The sequence below is a fragment of the Bicyclus anynana genome, chromosome 16 (assembly GCF_947172395.1).
Source record: "Bicyclus anynana chromosome 16, ilBicAnyn1.1, whole genome shotgun sequence".
NCBI classification, from domain to species: Eukaryota; Metazoa; Arthropoda; class Insecta; order Lepidoptera; family Nymphalidae; genus Bicyclus; species Bicyclus anynana.
The window spans coordinates 12,142,120-12,166,020 of record NC_069098.1 but is presented as its reverse complement, the minus strand read 5'-3'; the positions used below and the strand labels follow the sequence as shown (position 1 = coordinate 12,166,020).

At 36.3% G+C, this 23,901-nt stretch overlaps 1 protein-coding gene across 3 annotated transcripts in view; it reads right to left on the bottom strand.

Annotated features, from left to right (window-relative positions):
• Positions 1 to 23,493, bottom strand: part of LOC112057845 (serine/threonine-protein kinase minibrain) — a 224,103-nt gene extending 200,610 nt beyond the window's left edge. The window contains exon 1 of one of the 3 annotated variants that reach the window (XR_008251528.1): positions 22,523 to 23,493. Coding sequence is in view for 2 of the 3 variants with exons in the window: in XM_024098400.2 (XP_023954168.1) it covers positions 22,523 to 22,586 (64 nt within the window). In the remaining variant the exon portion in view is untranslated. The remainder of the gene's footprint in view (positions 1 to 22,522) is intronic. The other 2 variants (XM_024098400.2, XM_024098403.2) reach the window with 2 other exon arrangements.
• Positions 23,494 to 23,901: the final 408 nt, after the last annotated feature.

Sequence of the window (23,901 nt, the reverse complement as noted above, 5' to 3'; positions counted from 1 at the left end):
TAAATAGTTAAAGGGCAGACTGAATTCTGAATGACCTTGAATTCGCAACTCATTTGGCAATATGCATTTTACTCGTAACTCATTTAACACCGGTTTTATATATGAGTATAAAATATAGCTTTGGGTATATTTGGACGCTGTTAAAACTAGATAATTTAGTAACACAATGTCTTTACTTCTAACTGTATCTCCAATTTTTAACACCCGACGCAAAAAGAGAAGTATTACAAGTTTGACGTGTCTGTCTGTTAGCTTGTCTATGACACCATTGCTCCCGAACGGATGAAGCGATTTCAATTTCGTTTTTTTTTGTAATAAAGTTGACTTATGTGCGAGTGTTCTTAGCCATGTTTGATAAAAATCCGTTGAGCCGTTTATAAGTTGTGGGATGTGAAAGTGGAGAAGAAAAACCGAATGTCTGCAACTATACACGAGTGGGGTCTCAAATGAAAGCGCAATGACAGAGAATACAGTACAAAATACAAAGGAAGTAGAAAGAAGAACCTTACGGCCTCCTGTATATATCAGAATTCAATTTAGGTACCTACTCATACCGTAATATACGAAATGCTAAAGGAATGAATAAAATGTGCGATCACCATAATATTTCATGGTCCAACGTGGAAATAACGCTAGAAGCTAAGTGTATTGAATCATTACGAGTAAAACGAACAAAAACCTATAAAACCCAAACTACACGTAAGGGATCATATCGATATAATATATTAAAGGGTATTGCTGAAAGCTACTATAGGAACAGACCCAATTTGTCTAGCTACTCGACAGACATAAGTAATCCTAAATCATGCTAGTCTCGCCAAGTCGGAACGTAAAACAAGCATGTACCTAATATGAAAATCACTTATCCCCAGGGATATGTCTAGTCAAGAGTCCAAATTTCTAATGTATAGATAAACAGGAGGGCGAAAACGTATAACTGGTATCGTGCCCACTCGGTTTAAGCTAAATTCTAAAAAAAAATTAAACAAACATTGTTCAAAGTATAAAAATACTACCAAACGTAATATACCCGTATTAATTAATTAATGACATAAAATTGATTTAATTTTATTTATTGAAGATTTATACGCGCACGCGATTCGGTACATGTAGGTGTTGTGTACTTGTGGCACTCGGGGAAAAACTAATCGGAAACCATTCGTCTGGAACATTTCTACTCGCCTAGAAGGTAAACAAATTAATAAGCAATGTAGAAACTAGGGACGCGGAAAGTATTCAACACCTTTACAAGGCGACTTGGACCATTCACCGAATGCATTACTTTGAACTATTGAAGCATTAAATTTGTGCAAACTTATGTATCCAATCCCGTGCTTATAATATCTCATAAAGCACATTGCCTAGACGAAGCGCGATACCTGACTTTTAAATATATTGCATGTTTATAACAGGTATTGTTTCCATTCGCTCAAAAAAACTTATAAATATATCCGTAGAGTTAGTTTATATTTCTTGTTCGGAAAAAAGAAACCATTAATTATTATATCAATGGTAAGTGGTTCGTACGCGCCGTTGATAAATGATAGTCAGTCAATGTGTCTAACGAAGTTTAAATATGAAATAGCGTAATCAAACAATAGAGCTGATTCTCTATCGGTAACAGGTTTTGCGTTTGACTATGATTTCTACTCGTCGTAACTAATGCTTCAGTCTGAATCTGTCTCAAGTCGAGTAGACTTGGAAGTTAAAGTAATGGTTTTCAGAATATACAAGTACGGTATCGTCACACTGGTCGATTGGCTTTATTCGAAATAAAAGATATTAAAACTACGAACTCCTAATACTGTATAAAACCATCAATGGAACTATGGAAAACAAAATAAAATAGAACCACAACAAAAAATAGTACGAAATTCTTCTATAATACCGAAATGCATTGCTATCTAGGCAATAGGTAGTCGGCTAAAGACTGGTAGATAGTGTACTAAAATGCTCTAACCCATTTATGGTGTAGATTAAAAGACGTTAGAGAGCAATTTTAACAATTTTAAAAGGAACGAGAGAGTCAATATAGTTTGCACAGCTTTGGCAATTGGTACTCGGCGAAAGGTAGTAGGTACACCATAAAAGACGTTGAAGGGAACCAACTAAAAATATATAGTTGCTAGGAACGATGGTGTCAGTATAATATGCCCACAGCTTATGTAGATGTTAATCTAGATTCTAGGCGTACTGACTCGCGGAATATAAAAATAATAATGAATAACGAATAACAAGATGCGAGTGTGGCGTACACCGAGCTAACTGCAGACCGAGTGAGCTCGACGGCGAGGCCGCGAGGCCGCGAGGCCGCGAGCCGGTCCGGGGCAGGTTTAACGTCCGGCCGGCCCGTCTGGCCGTTAACCCGGGGCCCGTGAGGTGTGCGCGAAAACAACGCGCGCGCGCCGTTATCGACGGCAACACGCGATTGTGGCAGATCATTGATGAATATTGTTGTTGACTATAGCGGAGGAGATGGCCGCTGTTATGTCGCGGCTTTCGTTTATTAGGTTCAACGTTGCTTGTCTTTTGAATATTTCTTATGTTTTTAGTTTCCTTTTTGTATACCTGCACTCAAAATTTTGATATCTGATATGAATGAATATTGTCGTTAACTATATCAGAGTTGTTGACTGTTGTTGATGGCTTTCTGTTATTATATGTACTGGTAAAACTTCAACGGTGCTTGTTTATGAATATTCCTTATGTTTTTAGTTTCCTTTTTGTATACCTGCACTCAAATTTTTGATGTCTGATATGGATGAATATTGTCGTTAACTATAACGGAGAAGTTGACTGCTGTTATGCTATGGCTTTCTGTTATTATATGTACTGGTAAAACTACAACGTTGCTTGTTTTTGAATATTCCATATGTAAAAACTGACTAAGTATGTTACGCAATGTTTAAAATTTTTTTACTAATTTTGATGATTTTTACACGGAAAACATATAATAAGTAATTAAATATTATGTGAAGTTCATATTTTCAAATTGTGCACAAGAAAGAACAAAATTTCCTATATTTTTAAATAAACAAAAAGATTTACTAAATACAATACGTAACTTTAATATGATTTACGACATGGTTATGAAAGTCGAAAGTAAAGTGTGAGCAGTGATAGCCCAGTGGATATGACCTCTGCCTCCGATTCCGGGTGTGTGTTCGAATCCGGTTCGGGGCATGCACCTCCAACTTTTCAGTTGTTTAAGAAATTTTAAGAAATTAAATATCACGTGTCTCAATCGGTGAAGGAAAACATCGTGAGGAAACCTGCATACCAGAGAATTATCTTCATTCTCTGCGTGTGTGAAGTCTGCCAATCCGCATTGGGCCAGCGTGGTGGACTATTGGCCTAACCCCTCTCATTCTGAGAGGAGACTCGAGCTCAGCAGTGAGCCGAATATGGGTTGATGACGACGAATGAAAGTACCTAAAGGACTACCAGGTGACTATGGTTTTGGAATGAATTTTCAACATTTCAGTTACTTAATGACTATCGAGCAATGTTTATAGAATATTAAGTATTATTTCTACATATTATAATGACGCAATGGCGATGCTATATTGAAACGCTTCGCCGTGTGTGGTCTATAAATAGACCGGCATAGTTCAAATGCAGATGTTCAAGTTTAAATAAGTAACGACTGCTTACTTTATCAATTTTATATCGTCTTGCTTGACAAAGTATTTTATCGGAGTAATTTGTAATTAAAACTCACCGATTGAACATATTCCTCTTAAAAACACATAACTTCACAGACAAAATATTTAATTACATTTATTATATATAATACTACATAATATAATAAATATATTTACTAATACTAATATTATAAAGCTAAATAAGTAGTTTGTTTGTAACAAAAAAGTTAGTTGTTGCGAAAAAAAATGTTTTTAATGTTGGGTAGTGGCTACATAAAATTACGCTAGAACTAATGGGAAATTAAAAAAAAAATACAAAAACGGGAATAATTATTCATCTTCCGTTGCGTGTGCTGTGCAAGCGGTTAAATATACGCAAAAATCACGTGTAACGAAATTCTTTTTTTTAGTATTATTACGAGTAACTGAACTAGGTACCTAAATAATATATCGGTAACCTATTTTTACTATAGGTACAGATTGTCCTTGGACAAAAGCCTCCTCCAAGGCTTTCCATTTTGTTCTGTCCTTGGCGTTTCCATTTGAAACCCTATATGATACTTTAACCTAAACAATCTGTACCAATGATTTCAGGAGGGGCGCGTGATAAACAAAACCCAAACGAAGGCCGAAAGCATCCACGCGAGGCCGGGCCGGGTAGCAAGCGTCAGACAATTGATCGGACAGACAGTTAGCATTGTCCAACATCTCCGAGATAGGTGGCTATTGCTCCACATTGCGCAGGCGGCGCAAAAAGCTGCGGTCATCGACGCTGGGGCCCGCGGGGCAGCGAATTCGGTATACACCTTCCGTACATTGTAGATTCATCAATATATAAGTACTAATATTATCTATACTAATATACTAATGCTGAAGAGTTTGTTTCTTTGTTTGTTTGTTTGATTGAACGCGCTAATCTCAGGAACTACTGGACCGATTTGAAAAATTCTTTGAGTGTTAGATAGCCCATTTATCGAGGAAGGCTATAGGCTGTATATTATCCCCATATTCCTACGGGAATGAGAACCACGGTGAAACCGCGCAGCGTCAGCTAGTGAAGAGATAAAGTTACTGAGGTTGTAGGGGTGTAATCCCTGAAGTTTAAAAGCATTCTGAATTGTGCAATCCAGCCACGAACAAAGTTAAAAATCATGATGGTTTCAAATTTTTAAGCTAATCTAATTAATCACAATTAATATATTTTCATACAGACATATCATGCCTCGGTTCTAGTAGGCTTGTTAAGCAACTATATTTAATTATTTATTAAATTGCCGGAAGAACTTCATAACCTATTTGTCGATCTTCAATCGCGTCAACTGTCTTCATTCAATAAACAAGGATGTGATTCCGCTATTTTATACTCTTCGATGTAATATTCGCCTATATCAAGTTTTATTAGAATTTGAACTATTTCTATGGGATGCCAAAAATAACGTCACTCACAACAAAATTGCCATGAAAATGAGCGATGTCACAGTGCTGTAACTTTGAACTTACGAATTACTATTGGCATCCAAAGTTTGATCACTTTAAAACGTGTGATTTTATTTATTTAAAAACGTGCTTTGCTTTTTCAAATTTTCTTCAAGAAAATTTTCTGTCTAAACATTATATTACATATACTAAATATTTAAAACGAGCCAAATATATAGTAAATAAAATATACGTTCATAACGTTTATTGTCTTACTGATCTGTGTCACTGATATGAAAGGAGAAAATTGCACACCCAATTTGAATTGTAGTTATACGCTGTTACATTGTTTTATATATCGTTATAAAACCTTAGTAATAACTTGGTTTTACTACAACTTGGTCCGAGGGTAGAGTTTATAGCGCAAATAATCTTATGAACTGACTTTTGCTGTTTTCCACGGAGGAGATTCATTGTCCAGGAGAACGCCTAAAATGTGACGCGGACATATATGTATCTGGTTAACATTTTAGCACCTAAAAGCAATCTAATAACTAAATAGTTACTATGGTAAGTAGGTACTAGGTACCTACCCACCTATTTAATAAGCCTCTACCACATAAACTCGCCGATGAGCGTTGGAACAGTTAAAAAAGTCTTATTAATTCTCTACGGTTGGATCCACCACTTTAATCCTATGGGGCCTTAGTAAACATAAAACAACCAGAAATGCGCTTGCATAACAATAATAAACTTAAAAACGAAACAATAAAGGATTAAAACTATATTTTATAATAATCTATGTCTTTAAGTTAGATATAGTAGTAGTATTAGTAGCAAGTGGAATTTAAATACTGCTGAAGTGCTAGTCGATAGCCAATTTAGCTAAAACTCAACGAACAAATTCCCATGTTTCTATCGCGACCATCAATCCTCCAATTAGTTGAGATAGTTACTGAAGAGAAAAAAAAAAAAAGAAACCTTCGCTAATTTGAATAATGAAACATAAAACCAACGTCCGTACACAATCACTTCCGTCGTAGAGTTTTGACTTACCATATTCATTCAATTATATATTAAAATAAACCACCGTTCGCCGCGCAAAAACCTTCGCGGCCGGTCGTTGACACCGAGGGGCACTTTAGGGCTGACTCGTCACACTCCGTGGCAACGCGCCTTATAATATACCTACTTAGCGAAGTAGGTATTTATTATCACCAGAGGCGAGACAGCTCGATGTATAAGTAAAGCGAAGGCTACGCCACAACGTCCAACTTGCGGCCTGGGTCTATTCTCTGAAGCTTTCGCTAAAGTCTATTAATGTACAACTTTCAGGAAAAGGTCTTACAGTACTGGTACGCAAGAAATATATAGTTTTCACGTGTGACAAGTACGCAGTGAATACGTTTTGTTATCACTATCAAGGAGCTTTTATCAATTATACCTTCAATGTCATCATTAACAAACGAAGTATGAATTGTCAAAGAATAAAATACTAAAGACGTCATAATTGTCTTGTTTAATCAATATTTACTATTAATATAAAAGTACGATGCCATTATGTAATAATTAAATAGCAATCAAATATTAATAAAAATAATCGTCGCTCTTTAAAACGTGAAACACACTAATTAAATTGACTGTTGTGAAATCGGGTGGAATTTTACATTCGCGCATCGCAATACCCACGTCATATTGTGATTACGTTTCGCATATACCCACCTACTACAGTTATTTTTATCTTTGACATGCTTTTGATGGTAATTGATGACGCAGTTCAAGACGTGACGCTCTAACTTGGAAAATTAACAAGACCTATTATTGCTTAACGCTAGTTCGGCTTGACGACTATCTAGACCGGAGCTAATTAGGTCCATAGATCACATCCTAAGGTACATCAGAGGTGAAAACGCCACTACATAGGTGACGTTGTCTGTCATAGTTTCTACTAGGCGATCATAATTATAATATGAATAATTAAATGTATCTAGGAATAAAATAAAGTAAGTTTATCTATGTCAAGTATTTGTTTAAAACTGCGAATAGTTTCCTAAACAGATTATACCAGTAGTACATACGAATAAAAACTTAGTTGAGATATAAATCTACTCGTATTTTGAGTGTGCACATTGGCAAAGTTTTGAATAACACGCGTGCGGAGTGTCGTCGTCAAGTGGATTTTGGTGTTCTTTTTTTTTTCGAGTGGCGATAAAACTTATCTGGTTGTCGGTCCGTCCGTAACGGCAAAGCAAGCATTATTATATGTAAGTGAGACTAAATCCAATTAAAATGCAAATGTTTGTCGGTGCGCAATGAAATCGTGGCCGCAAATAATAATGGGTCGAACCATCGGGTATGAGACTACGATATTACGTAGATGAAAGAAAAAAATAGACAGAACTCTGCTAATGACAGTTGTACTAGTATATCGTAAGACTGAATTATTGCGACACCAACTTGTCCCTTTCTCTCTTTATGATTTTATCAATTTCATAAAGTAAATTAATTTTCTACATTATGAAATACGTGCCGGGTATTTGAATATCCATATTTCTGCAATTTTTCTTTCTGATACTTAACTTGACTTGAGTTTACACTGCCATAATTATTAATTATGCTTCCTATATATAGTTTATTTATAGTTATATTCTATTATAGTTATATATATTCAAATTTTGTAGATATATAAAAACCCGGCCTATCGAAGATCGTCCACATGTTAGCGAGCCTCTTCTTGAATTTTCTTTGCCGTTTCATGGCCCAACTCTGTTCCGCCTTCCGTCTATAATTTCTTTAGTCTGAGGGCGATGTGGTGGAGAAATCTTGGCCATTTGCATCTGGTGCCCGTATACCCACACAGCAGTACCCCACGCCTTGTCCTCGCGCTCTCTACGCTCACCTACCACGAATTGTTATTGAACTTTTGTTAATAATAATGATTAACATAATGTTAATCGTTAGTAGGAAACATTATGTGCATGATGAAATATTTAAAATTCTAAATAATTAATGTCATATCAAATACGACTCGACCTTTTGACACGTAAGTTATTAAAAGTTTTTTGTCATGCAATAATGTATGCCCGCGCATTTACCTAAAAAGGAAGACTTCAATTTTCAGTTAAGGCAACGACTTTAGACAATATCCTACGTATATGGAAAATTTCATGCTGATCAATTCAGTAGTTGCGGCGTGAAATTTTTAATCATTAAACGATATGACATACGATATTCGATGACGCCAATTAACAAAATCAAAAAATTCCTTTAACGAAAGTTTCGCAAGGTAAGGTCTAATAAATACGAGTAGGTATGTCGGAAACCGCATTCCGTTGCAAAAAGAAAATCATTCACAGCCGAATTATCAGTAAGTCAATTTCATTAAAAAAAATATACAAGCCAATTGCGAGACTCGAGTTATGGACTCGAGTCTCGGGTTCCGTTCACATTTGAAACTAATTAACATTGCTGAAGTTTATAATAAAAGCACCTAAGGAAAACATACTCGTAAACTTTATTGAGGGAAAGACTAAGCCCTCATTCGCGCGAGAGCTTTTTTAACCGACGTAAAAAAAGCGTTCAAATATAGCATGAAGTTAAATAAAGGTCTATTTCCAGCGCTTAAAATTGAAAATGCAACACTGCTCTAAAAAAACCATCGTTTTAAAAACGCTGTCGAGTGAACATATACTTGGAAATGCATTGGTTGTATTTGACCGCTTTTTAACGTCCGTTAAAAAAACTCTCGTGCGAATGAGAGCTTAACTTCATACTATATTTGAACGCTTTTTTAACGTCCGTTAAAAAACTCTTGTGCGAATGAGGGTGAAACAGTGCTACTGGAAAATTCTTGTACGCACCTACGAGTTTAAAAGGTTTTGTCAGACAGACATGTTAAGACATTCTTCTTTTACGTTTGACTTAGGGAACCCTAAAAACGAGCACGTAATTATGCAAGCAAATATGACTTGTTAAAAAGTGACCAACTCAACATTACACATACAATATCTCACGATTCGATGACGCTAATTAACGAAACGCGAGATATTTTCATTATCAAAAGTTTCACCAGGTCAACCGGTGGTAGGGTCTAATAAATCTGTTCCGCATTCCGTCGAGAAAAGAAATTCATTCACGGCGCGCACAGGCGAACCGTCTAGACTGTGTGTCGGAGAAAGGTGACCAATGACCATTCACCAGCGAGACGGGTTGGCTACATCGCTGAGATATGACCACTTTAAATGATTATATACCGTTAACACATCCGACAAACACCACGTGCGCTTGTACCGCACTTTGGGAGCTGCGATTCCCACAGCTGGTTGCATTATCATCAGTGGCGTGCACTAGTTTTCTACCTAGGATATGCACTATAGGTACAAGTTGTATAAAATGGAGAATTCCTCCTCCAATACAGGTACTTAATGAATCCTCAGGATATGCATTGCGTTTATGCATCTTATTAAGCGCACGTGCACTGATCATCATAACGTTTTAACTCTTGAAATGAGTCTTCACTTGTATATCTAGGTTTTGAACGCAGTTTTGTTTATTGGAATGATCCGCGACACACGATACTTCGTCCGCGTGGAAACTATAGTATACACATAAACTTTCCTCATTAATCAATCTATCTTTTGTTGAAAACTGCATTAAACGGCGTACTTTTTGAATCTAAGCGTACATACATACAAGTAGCAAGCTTCTTTTTTTAGTACTATGTAAAGATCCGAATATACTATTAAAGCATTAACGCATTATTACTACACTATGAAGAAAGTATTACTGAATTATTATTGTAGGTATTATATGTCTAAGTGTCACAAATTAATATTTATAATAAAATATTTCATCATCATCATTATTATCAACCCATATTCGGCTCACTGCTGAGCTCGAGTCTCCTCTCAGAAAGAGAGAGGTTAGGAAAATTAAGAAAATTCCCTAGTGCAGGTGCAGGTGCAGGTTTCCTCACAATGTTTTCCTTCACCGTTTGAGACACGTGATATTTAATTTCTTAAAATTTTTTCAACCGGACCGGATTCGAACCAGTATAAAATATATATTTTTCGCTTATTATGCACATTCACTGCGACAATCCAAGTGTGTGAATTTTGAACATCAATTTAAATAATAAAACGGCGCGATTAAAATCCGTTACATAGTTTAATTTCAAGAGAAAATGGGAGCTCTTTAAAGCTATTAATTGTAATTTACATAAAAACACAGCCGAGTGGCAACTCGGCAAGTTTAACGGTAGTTTTGTAAGCTTTATCTACGAGATCGATTACTCATTGTTTAATTAAAAGTATGTTATTATATAAATGCACAGTTTTACATTTATGTTTGTAGTATTATAACAATCAGCCTTATTAATGGCACAGATGGTTATGGATCTATCAATGACATGGAGTTTAAAACTTTCCCAAAAGTGGGCAATGACACTCCTTGTGGGCAGTTGAGGTATTTTCAAGGGGACAGAGAATCCAAAGAAAGTTATAGATGAGATGACAAAAAAGGATAGTAAGCAGATTAAAATAAGCTAGTCTAAATAAAATCCCACCAAAATAATATTATGCGTCCGAAGAATCACATAGTAAAATGAAAATTTAACTAAAATATTTTACATTTTATTTAAGTAAGTGTAACTTTATACACATCACTAGCTGACACCGCGCGGTTTTACTCGCGTGATTCCCGTTCCCGTAGGAATATGGGGATAATATATAGCCTATAGCCTTCCTCGATAAATGAGCTATCTATCACTAAAATAATTTTTCATATCGGACCAGTAGTTTCTGAGATTTGTGCGTTCAATCAAACAAACAAAATTCAGCTTTATAATATGTGTAACTTTAGCGGCATCTATACCCTCCAAAGCGAAACGCAGAGATGCTACTTATAGTACGATTATTATTAATTCCAATCAGTAAAATGACAAGTGCAATTGTCACTGAAATGTCATTTTACTGACTGGAATTAATAATCGTACACACGATTAATCTTACTTGAGATTATTAATTCCAGTCAGTAAAATGACATTTCAGTGTCAGTTGCATTTATCATTTTACTGACTGGAATTAATAATCGTACCAACGATTAATCTTACTTAAGATTATTAATTCCAGTCAGTAAAATGACATTTCAATGACAGTTGCATTTATCATTTTACTGACTGGAATTAATAATCGTACACACGATTAATCTTATTTAAGATTATTAATTCCAGTCAGTAAAATGACATTTCAATGACAGTTGCATTTATCATTTTACTGACTGGAATTAATAATCGTACACACGATTAATCTTACTTAAGATTATTAATTCTAGTCAGTAAAATGACATTTCAGTGACAGTTGCATTTATCATTTTATTGACTGGAATTAATAATCGTACACACGATTAATCTTACTTAAGATTATTAATTCCAGTCAGTAAAATGACATTTCAGTGACAGTTGCATTTATCATTTTATTGACTGGAATTAATAATCGTACACACGATTAATCTTACTTAAGATTATTAATTCCAGTCAGTAAAATGACATTTCAGTGACAGTTGCATTTATCATTTTATTGACTGGAATTAATAATCGTACACACGATTAATCTTACTTAAGATTATTAATTCCAGTCAGTAAAATGACATTTCAGTGACAGTTGCATTTATCATTTTACTGACTGGAATTAACAATCATACTATAGTGTAAAAGTAAGCTTGCTGCATGGATAACATAACATGGACAGTAGGTACTTCAATTCCAGACGATGGTACTGAAAACGTAAAATCAGCAATCGATGAATTTCAAACTAGTTTAACTTGACTGAATTACCTAAATCAGATTCAGAGGTGTATAGCTAAAGCTATACAATTACACCTAATTAATATCAATCACGATAGTTCAAAACGTATTACGTATCGAGTACTTCGAACGCCTTAACGAGGCGACAAACGGACCAATGGAAATGAGAAAACGTTTAAACCGAGTAAACTATAGCAGGTTACTTTCGAAACACGATATCATCTACATGACGCCCGTTGCACGAGCGTTTTGGTTTAATGGCGGGGGGCCTCCGCATCCGCATAGCAACAACTTTCAGACGCTCAATGAAAGTTGATCGCGGCCGCGGCGGACGAGGGGGGGCCGCTGTAAATATTTGGCACTCCCGTCCCATTTGGGGCACGCATCTAAAGGCGTCCGTGCACTGGAGCTGTGCTAGGAACCTTTTTTTTTTAAATTCATTACTATTGTGCAATCAGCTGCATCAGCTTTAAGCAAATTGGTTGTGGGTACTTCTTGGCGTGTGTAGCTGGCCTTCCATTGAAGGCCATGCTAATTTAATTTATTTGTTAATTTTTGTAAGTATTTCATTTATAAATTCTTATTATTTTGATTTTTTTTTACAGGAGAAGGCGCGCCTTAGCCTTCTAACATCTATTCGTTAACCGAGGGCAGTAGCAAGTTTGTTATCATGGGAGTTAATGCGATTTTTATAGCACATTGATCTGAGTTCAACCTCTCCTTTTACTGTACTTCTTTTACTGGAACTACATGAGTATATAAAAACAGGCGGCCTAGGGCGGGCCGCTGAATCAAATATTTGGCACCCCCAGTGGCGTGCATAAGATTTTTAACTAGGGTATGCACTATAATTAAAAATTGGAAAATTACTATTCCAACCATTTATTCTGTGGGCCAACATAAGTTTGTATAGAGCCCTTAGGGTAGGCAGTGCTTTTTTGCATCCATGAAGTGCACGCCACTGGGCACTCTCGTCCCATTTGGGATTATAGGATGCAAAAAAAAATTTAGTTACTCATTTAAAAAAAAGAATATTAGCTTCCAAACAATCTTCCATTTCCTCGTCATTGAACATGTTCAAAGGCACAGAAACTGCGCTGACACGCTTCGCAGGTTTTTTTTCTGACTGTGAATTTGACGTACACGTGTCTGTTGTGCTGACGACACATATACAAAAATTAAACAAACCTTTTACTGACATTAAGTACATTTACAACTTGTCTTCAGTGGACATGTAGCCTTATGCGAATTTATTGTGCGATACGGAAGAAAAATTTTTGAGCCGCAATCGACTTGGGATGCTGTTTCGGAGTTTTGCGGAATGTAATGTATATTGGCTACATTACATTTACATTTAGCCTTCTTTACGGTCTTTAGTAAAACGTTTTCTTTTTTAAGGAGACTTTCGGGCGGCTTAAAACGTATTTTTTATTATAATTACTTAAAACTTTTGTAAATTAAATTTTATATTGCATATCATAACTATTGAAATTTTTTTATGAAAACGTACAGATTACTTATGTTATGAGTATAAGCTTGGAATATTATATTAAAGTTTCGCGGGAGAGGGACCATCTAAAACCACTTAGCACAAAAAGAACCTAAAAATATGTACACACTCTTTTCTCTAAAAAATCCTTGTTTTTAAACTGCTCGCATTGTCTTACTTACTTAATAAGGAATGCCTATAGGGAAATACCTGTTAGTCATGTATTTTTAGGCAATGACAAGTAATACCCTTGTGACTTCGATCTCACCTAATGTTGACTCATTCAGTCTTGATGGTAAGTCTTGCCCGATACTTACGTCAATAATATTTTAGTTAATTAGAAATTTTTTGAAAAAAAATATTGTAATTGAGAATTTTCAAAATTTATATTTAGATTGGTTATGTTTTCTTTAATAAATCCTTGTTTTTAAACTGCCCACACCGTCTTACTTACTTAATAAGGAATGCCTACAGGGAAATACCTCTTAGTCATGTATTTTAGGCAATAACAAGTAAGTAACACCCTGACTTCGATCCACTACTTAATTCAATAATATTTAAGTTTATGAAAACCTTTTTGAAAAAAAAATCGTTATTGAAAATCCTCAAAATGTATATTTAGGTAGTGTAGTGTTTGTGTATACTAATAAGATATCTACAATACTACATACACTATCTCATGTACATTGGTAGTGGGTGGGGGTAATGGGACAGTCTATCACTGGCGCTTGACCGGGGTGGTCGTGTGCGGTCTGCTTGCCATACTATTGTAGGAATGAGCTAGTGATTAGCTTATCTTATAGTAAGGACGAGGGTCCTTACAGGTAAGTTAATTTTTTTTTGTAAAAATATGTTTTCGAATTTCTCTCTGACTGTGAAATTTTCGCCTCCAGACTGACCATACGGTCACGGAATAGAGGCAATAAAGCAAATCTAACATGGAGCGTAGCCAATTAGAGAGCACGGCATAAACCCCGCGTTGCCCTTTACCAACCGCGACTGACGGACTCCTCGAATGAGTAATCATAATACGACTATAAAAACAATATTGAACGGTTGACGGTCTAAGGATCAAGAAAAGACAGGCTACTGCGAAAGATTCATTCGTGTATCAAGCTAAATCTAATTTATCAAAGCGAAAGGTCGTTCATCCCGAAATATCTACAATCACTTGACAGGGTGGTACTCTGATTAGTACGTACGTGTAGTAGTAAGTAGTAGCAGGGTTAAGGAGGATAAAGGCATGGTTTTAAGGGAAAATGGTACATATTAGAGAAATTTGAAAAATATTACCACGCGGGCGGAGTCGCGGGCGCCCGCTAGTTAAGAATAATGTATCTATGTACCTAATGGCATATAGTGTATGTCCGTAGCTATATCTGATAGATGGTGTGTTAAAACAATTTACTCAGCATCTCGAAAAGACTCTGTAAAGTTAAAACTGACGGACACTGAACAATTTGACTGTTCGGTTAAAACAGTGTAGTTAAAATAGAACGTCTGTTAAAGGGCCATTTTAATTTAAGTGTCGCCGCACACGCGACAGCCACAAAAGCCGCCACAAGAAGCAAGAAAGGGCCACAAAAGTAGCTGAAGCGCGCGACAGACACTTGTGGCCGGTGGTCGACACTTACGATCAGTGGTTGCTACTTTTCGACTCTAACAGTGTGTGGGAGCCCTAAAAGTCACGCATCAACCAAGCTTACTAAGGACCGAGCTAATGATAGCATCAGTATTGATTTCTACACAGTATATTGAAATAGAAACAAATATTCAAATAACTAAAATACAAATTGTGCTTGTGTACCGCGGGCCATATGAGTGGGCAGATAATTTGGAGTGGGTTAGAAATTAGAACATTGTAGCAAGTTATTTGTTATTTTCATATAGGCACGTGAATTCTGTTTCGGGGTAAATAATTTAATTCGGATTTTGTGGAAAGATACTCCCACTTGCCCTGTCGTTAGATGAAAATAAATACCTTGTCCTACATACACGCCTCCGCAAAACAATGTCGACATTAAAATGAAGAGGAGTATTAGAACCTTATGGGCTTGATAAACTGTAAAAAACCTTAATAACTCAGCAGTAAGAAGGCCAGACTCAAAAACGTGGGGTGGTGGTTCAATCCTTGCCCGCTAGACTATTATCGCACCTACTCCTACAGCTTGGCAAATTCGTTCGTAACACTCCCGATGGTCCGCGCGGGCCGTGAGTGGGGTAGATATGCCCCGCGCTCATGATTTCATACCCACGCAGTCCTTTCCCATGCCCCGCGCGGACTCCGCGCGGACGACCTTACACATGCGCAGCGCTTTTACTTCAATGAACAAGTAAGTAACAGTATTTTTTTACATAAAAAATTAATTTTTCAACTCGATTGCTCGTTACTTTTGCTCGGTCATATCAGCAAGTAAAAGTCAATATAAATATTCACGTATGATAGTTCGTTATCAACCCATATTTGGCTCCCTGCTGAGCTCGAGTCTCCTCTCAGAATGAGAGGGGTTAGGCCTTAGTCCACCACGTTGACCCAATGCGGATTGGCAGACTTCAAACACGCAGAGAATTACGAAAATTCTCTGGTATGCAGGTTTCCTCACGATGTTTTCCTTCACCGTTTGAGACACGTGATATTTAATTTCTTAAAATGCACACAACTTAAAAGTTGGAGGTGCATGTCCCGAACCGGATTCGAACCCACACCTTCCGGAATCGGAGGCGGAGGTCATATCCACTGGAATATCACTTTTCTGGCTTTCTTATCACTGGCTTTCTTACGATAGTTACTATTTTAAATAAAGGTTCCATTAATTTCCACTTTATAAATAACTAATAAGTAATTATGTTATTTGATCATAATCTGTATTCACCAGTAAGTTAATCTATCCGCCAAATCCGTGTGACCGGTCTCGGTTTCCTAGAAACTGGGTATCGGGAGCAATATCTTTGTTTTATTTAGGTAGATCCGGCATAACGACATCCGATGCAGTGCCAAAAGCGTGGGCGGTGCGAGAATCTGAACTAGTTATGCCGCCGCATGGAATCTTAGATGTACTAATCGCATAATTAGGACATGTTATGTAAATTGATACGCACAAAAAAATATAAACGGCAAAACTATGCACGGCATACAAGAAAAGCAACCTAAAAAATTACTTATGTCAGCCACTGACGATCAAGAAAGCTCACATGCCTGCAGCGCTAACGGCTTGACAGCCAATAAAACTGACCGAGTGTTGGTCGCGCATGACATAATGCCAACACACGATCAATTTAATCGGACTTCAAGACATTAGCGCTGCAGACACATGAGCTTATCGAATAGTGAATGGCTAGCATTACGTCCATCAGCCTGAGGCGTAGGGTAAGCATGAGGTACTTCCCAGCATTATCTCTCTCAAGAGCAAAGCAAGATTGGAAGCTCGTTTAATTGACTTTATCGATATTCGATGTTGTTGATGGATGTTCGACACATGGTATGATACCTATGAAACCAATGCAATTTTTATTTTTATCCCTTCGTTTCGCCTACACACTAATCGCAATCGTTTTTCGATAATATGAAATATGCATTTATGTAAAAAGTCTCATATCTTGTGGCGTAAATATTGTGTATCCTTCCTAAACGGGATTCACGTGGATCTTCGCATCCTCCCTTTGTATCCCGCGCCACGCGAGACTCAACGACGGTTATAAATTTCGGAATACAATATTGCGTTTCGATCCCTCTCCCTACGGAGTACAGCCTCGTATCGTAAATAAACATCAAGAAATGAAGTGATTTACCCAATTTACGGATATTGTAAAGGCCATCGCCAACTACACACTTTTTAAAGACAGTAAGCATCGGGCTGAGGTTTCACAATGTTTTTTTGTTGTAAATAGCTGCACCCCGCGGTAATCTAGACTAATACTACAAAGAAATAAAGTTTGTGGTATTGTAAGGGGTAATCTCTGGATCTACTAAACCGATTTTGGAAATTCTTTTACTACTAGAAAGCCACGTTGTTGAGTGTCATAGGCTATGTTTTAGCCCCTATATTTTCACGGAACGGCAACTACGCGGATGAAACATCGGGGCATCGGCTAGAACCCATATCAAATTATTGCGTGCTATGCTATATATTATCACTGAAATAATTTTTCAATTCGAACCAATGATTCCTGAGAAAAGTTTGTTTAATAAAACAAACTCTTAAACTTTACTAATCTTAAAATAAATCTTAAATGAATATCTAGAAAAGATGTCGGTCGCATTGCAATTGTCAAAAAAATATTTAAAATTAAGTAAAAAATGTTGATGTTTAATGAGTAATTCATCTAAATCTATTCGAATAATATTTACGCATATTAGAGAATTCTTTTAAAAACGGACCCCGGTTTGGAATTCGAAATTTCCATGTACATACAACATTTAAACCTCATCAAATTTCCGCTAGGGGCATTGTACTTTAATATCCACAAAGCCGATTAACTAACTATAGATCTGATCAAAATGAACTGTGTAGTCTGCGTAGGTTTAAGTGTGATAAGAATAATTGTGTACCAATTTAACACTGTCGGGGACCACATTGGGGCGAGCATAAAAGTTGTGTTATCTAATAAAAGCATCAATGCAAGCACCCATCTGCGAGGGTTGAATTGGGTTAAAAGTTGGGGAGGTCGATGCCGCGTTAAGCAGTTTTGGGGTCGAGGCTACATGAAGCGATTAATTTAGCACAAAATATACTTCCCGTTATGTAGTGGTATTGCGAAAATCGTTACTTTTGGCATAAAAGTCTCGTAACGTTCATACGCCTTTTCTGTAATAGTAGGTATGTACAGAAGTCAAAAAGACCACGCATTTCATAATAATGCTGAAACTCATTTACATAATTATTGAATTTTTTTCTAGTTAATCAAAATAAAAAATCTAGTTAAAAGATATCAGAAAAGACAAAATCAATATGACCAATGACTATCATTTCTCCTCTAAATAACTAAGATAAAAATGTAGAATTTTAGCCTATCCTATGAATTACTTTGGCGCTGTTGTGACTTAAATAAAGAAAATGCTATCAATACATATTTAATATTTACTTGCGGGCAAATTTACGACGAATTTATTTATTTTTATTTATTTACGATGAAAAAATAAACTCGATGTAAACTTTCAACTACCCCTACCCTACCCCTTTTTAATTTTTTTCTGTCATAAGAACCTTCTCCTGACAATAACAAACACATAAAAAAGTGAAATCGGTTCAGCCGTTCACGCGTGATGGCAAGATTTTTTTACATTAAAAAAAATCTGTATTTCTAACTCATATTGTGGGTATGAATGTTTCAAAATAGTCTAAAAAAGTATAAGTACATGTAAAAATAGTCAACAGACAATGTACCAAATTTAACTCATGGCTGCATTGAAATAAATTAGTTAAAAACGATTGGCACCTCAACCCCAATCAAACGCAAGGGAATCAGGTCAAAGGGATATAGGGTAGCACCCATAGGTGGGTCACTGTAGGGCTGTGTGCACTGAACAATGCAAATCTATACACACATGACTCTGTCTGCTGTTGTTCTAGAGGTGATAGCATGGAAAATTACATTATGTGTACTATGGAGGCATTGTATACATACTTGTATTGTATGTAACTTGGATAGGGTAGAAGATCAAAAGGAAAATGCATCTGCTGCGTAAGCATGTAATTATAATACTTACCGTATTATATTTACTAGTAACAGCAGTAAATAGGGTGTACAATGTACATACATAGGCTTGTTAGGTAAAAACAATCTTTTATTTGTAATGATTAACAGGAAGGCATTTTTTATTCAATGATAAGTTAGTCCTTGACTTCAATCTCTCTTGATGTTAAGTGACAATGCAGTCTTAGATGGTAGCCGGGTACAAATTTACTTTGACAAGGTACAAATTTATTTTGCCCATACCTCGGACGGTTTCTACATGGCATTGTACCAGAACGCTAAATTGCTAAGTAGTATGTCTTTGACGGTAGGTTGGTAACTCGCCACAATCAAACCAGACCAGACCTGGAGTAATTTAGTAAATGTATAATCCTAGAATGACCCATGCTAGGAATCAAACTCAGAACCTCTCCAGTGAGAACTACAGCACTACTAAATGTGCCAGAGAGGACATCAAAAAGGTTTGAGGTTTACTGCACTTGTTAGTAAGTGACATAGAAGTCTAACATGGAAAAGCTATAACTTACAAGTGGTGCAGTTTATGCACCTCATGCCCCTATCTCCTTTCCAAATTTCAGCCACAGTAGCCACAAATGTCCTGTGACTAGTCTGTAGAAGTAGATGGCTAGATGACACTGAAGTAGACTAGTGTACCAACAAATACATCTCTAATCAACAATGGTGCATGACTTATGAGAGATTATGCGCTAGCCATGGCTGTGTACCAAAATAACTATCTTTTCTCCAACTCCATCTCCTACTCTACTACTAATTTTTCTTGAAAGAAAAACCCAATAACTATTTTCTGCATAATATCAGAGTGCTAATGACTTGGCATTATGTCTTTGCTTCAAATAACTTTAAAACTTGCAATGTTGTGCATATGGTTCTTACTCATAACTATAAAATAGCCATACTTGATGTGCACTGTTTACCAACAAACAAATTAAAAATGAGGGTATAAAACGCTAGAGTGCTTTTCCTGATAGCATGGGTATGGTGACAGTTGCCTTATGACAGTCAAATACATACTATTATCATGAATCGCTGCAAACGTTCAAGAGTGAAGCGAACTGTCATCATATGCATGTTATATGAAATACACTATAGTCATTTCACACTTATTAATAATTATAATTAACTTGTTCTTGAATTAATAATAATATAATTTGATTAATAAGCTAAGAACAATAATTAGACATAGTTAATATATTTTGAATAACATTTTGTACAATAACAATCATTTAAAATACCTACATAACTTATGAAATGACATGCATTTTCTACCTTAATTTCTAATTTGTTTGTCGGTAAGCAGTTTACATAGAGTATGGCTTTAATAAAGGAATAGTCACTATGCATTCAAATTGTATAAAATTTAAAATACCAATACAGTTTTATAATGATTCCTCACAGCAGACAGTTCATCTATGATGTGCACACCACTGGAACTTGCAAGCCTGGTCTGACCCAATAATATTTGTCAAATTCTTGTTTTCTTTGCTATGGAAACACAAGTAATATTCCTCTATCCCCTTTAGCAATAAAGCAAAAGGTGTGAACAGAAAGGTTGATAGACAGCTAATTGGTGTACAATTGTCAATCAAATGATACGATTTTGACATCCTGGACCATATTCTCACCAATATATTTAACTCCTCCATCCTTAACCTTGACAGTGAATACATTTGAGCCTGACACAGGGGTGTTAGAATCCGAAAATCAAGTTAACTGGTAACTTAAAATTAGCAACAAGTTGATGGCACACATCACAACAGCAAAAAATATTGAATTGCATTGTTTTTTTTTTTACACAAATCAGCGTGTAACTTGTTATGTTTTTTGAGAGAATGCAATGGATACTTTTTATCTGTCTAGATATACTTCTTTGAGTAGGTGTCGCTAACAGTCCTCTGTGCAGAATATAAAATGAGTACACTGACACGTGTTATGTTTAAATACAGCTGGACTGAACAAAGTGTTGCGTACATTGGCTGCCAGCAACACTTCACACTCGGTAACCTGGATGGCCTGCTAAGCTTATGGAGTGAGTACGGCTGGCTGGTGTGACTACAGCACCAATGGACTTACGTACAATGGCTAGCATTGTACAGAAAAGGCTCGGTAAAAACATACCTCCAAGCAATTTAGTGTTCCAGTATGATGTTGTGTTAAAACCGAAAGGGTTGTGGAATTTCATTCTACTCCTAACAAGTTAGCCTGCTTCCATCCAAGATTGCATCATCACTTACCATCAGGTGAGATTGTTAAATAAAAAAAAAAGAAAAAGGCCCAGAATTAACAAAAAGATACTTCTAAAGCCAAAAAAGCCTGTGCTAGTTGTGAGTTAGCAACAAGTCATAATAATACACTATTAGACTGCAAACTTGCTTAGCAACTAATCAATTGTGAATAAACAGGAAATACCTATAGTAATCATCATAGAGCCAGTATGCAAGGTCCAGTTAGCTAATAAAAGTTATCTAAATAATGCAATATATTTTTATCTTCTTATCACAACCTTCTTACAAATTTTACAAGTAGTGTAGTTACTGTGAAAATATTGCATAGTCCTTGGGTTCTGTATTTATAAAAGATAGCAGCAGATGAAGTATTTATTGGTACAAAACAGTTGTACAACATTACAATTATTTATGTTTGTCGACAATTTTATGATTTTCACAGATAGAACTTGCACTTTAGGTTTTGTTATCAAGTTTAAACTTTATTAAGGCTGAATCACACAAATACTTTTGAATAAAGGCTGTTACTATTTGAAAGGATAATTTAAGTTTTTCAAACTATATAAAATAAATAAATGAATGGCCAAATGTGTTGCTAAGCATAACACATGAGAATGGTCCAAACAATTGGGATAATTTTTATATAGGCTGGTCAATTTAGTTTACACAATGTCAAGAAATATAGAATTAATGCAGCAATTAAATTTTGCCATTATGTTTATGACAGAATCTTTTCTATGTAAACAAAGTATAGACTTCAAAATTAATGTTTTAATGTTGTTTCCTTATTTATGGCACCAATCACATTTACCTTGATAACAAATAAATGTTTGTAGGGCACATTTGATATCATACATCATGTCAAAACTTTAAAACTTCTTGTACTACTGAATATTTCTGATTTCATACAAAACTGTAAAGAGTTGTAAATTTGCAAATATGAGGGCTGTTTGATGTACAATTACTAATATTGAATGCCTGGCTGCAAGTTGTTTACAATATGTTACTGGGGAATATTCAAAAAATATATATTAGTGACACTAGCCATATTTTTTATATAATAGCAAATAGTGAAAAAGGTGAATATTTAGGGAAAGGCTAATGATCATCATCATCAATGTGAGGGCCTATTTTACACTACAGGCCTAGGCCTTTCTCCGTAAAACAGGTGCGATATGGAGTTTAGACCCACCATGCTGCAACAATAAGAGTTGGCGGGCGAAGGGGTACTTACATTTATTTTTGGCATTCTCGTCCATGAGCATGTTGAAGTGGTGATGGCGGTTCCACGCTGCCATTTTGCCTTCGTGCGGAGCCCCGAGAAGCACCAGGGCCGCCCCAGCGGGCCCAACTCCGTCTAGGGGCTCCAGTGTCCTCAGTACACTACAACTTTGTCACACACTCATAACCCAAGGAACATAATATTTAGCACTCGTACACTGGCTCAAGGCGCCGTCTCATCGGACGGCGGTGTCATCCGCACATGCCTCCGCACTTCCGCACGCACTCGAAGCTGCACTCGCGGGTAAACACGATCCACCTCCGCCGCTCCGCACTGCGACTGGCGCGTACCAGCCCGCCACCCAAACACTCGGCCGCGTCACGTGGGCACCGACACCGAGCGCACTCGGCACCCTCTGCACCCAAGGACCCACACAACAACAACTATTGCACTACACCAAAAAATCTATTTCGGTTTATGAAAATGAATGAATGCAACCGAACGCGCCGCGACGGGAAAGAGCAAGACGGACGACACGATTTCCCTTCTTCGATCCGATCCTTGCGGGCTCGAATCGAACTCGCGGGCCGCGAACAAAATAATAACAAATGTGCATGAGATGCTTGGTAAATTATGTGCACGTGGGTTGCGTCACAGTATCGAACTTACTTTAATAACACTATACCGAATTATTTGTAGCGATTTCAAAATCGTGACGGAATCTCTCTGTTCACGGCTGCAATAGCAGGCTTGTGAACATTTTCAAATTTTTATGAAATGCGAACTACACCATTATACATCAATATCAAAAGCGATTGATAGATAACACGTTTCATTAGAGTAATTATAGTCATTAACTACACTATTTGTAAACAAAACACAGCCTGTGAAACATTCAGTAAAATAATAGTTTACAACAGAAATCGCGAACGCGTTGATCAAGCGCGACAAGTAGGACAAAACATGGCAGACTCGATGAAAAGCACACAACTTTGTCTGTGGTCGTTTTTATTTTTGAACGCTATGGTCGCCAGTACGTTCCATTTTAAAATCGGTTTGGAATAGAGTTTTACAGAATATTTTATAAAATATTACAACGATAAATGTGTTTAAAAGTAAAAAAATCTAGTCAAGATTTTTTAGTATTTGAACATCTAATTGTTCAGAATAAGTAAACGTAAAAAACCTTTATAAAAAGGAATACTAATTACGAAATACGGTGCGTAAAATGAAATTACTTTAGCTTTCACCATAGACAAAAGTGGATATAATCTACATTAATGATCCCATACGCTTGGTAGTTTTAAGATTTTGGTAGAAATTACTTTGTTCTACATGATTAAAATGTTAATGAATGTCTATCTATATCTATTCTATAAATGAATGTGGAT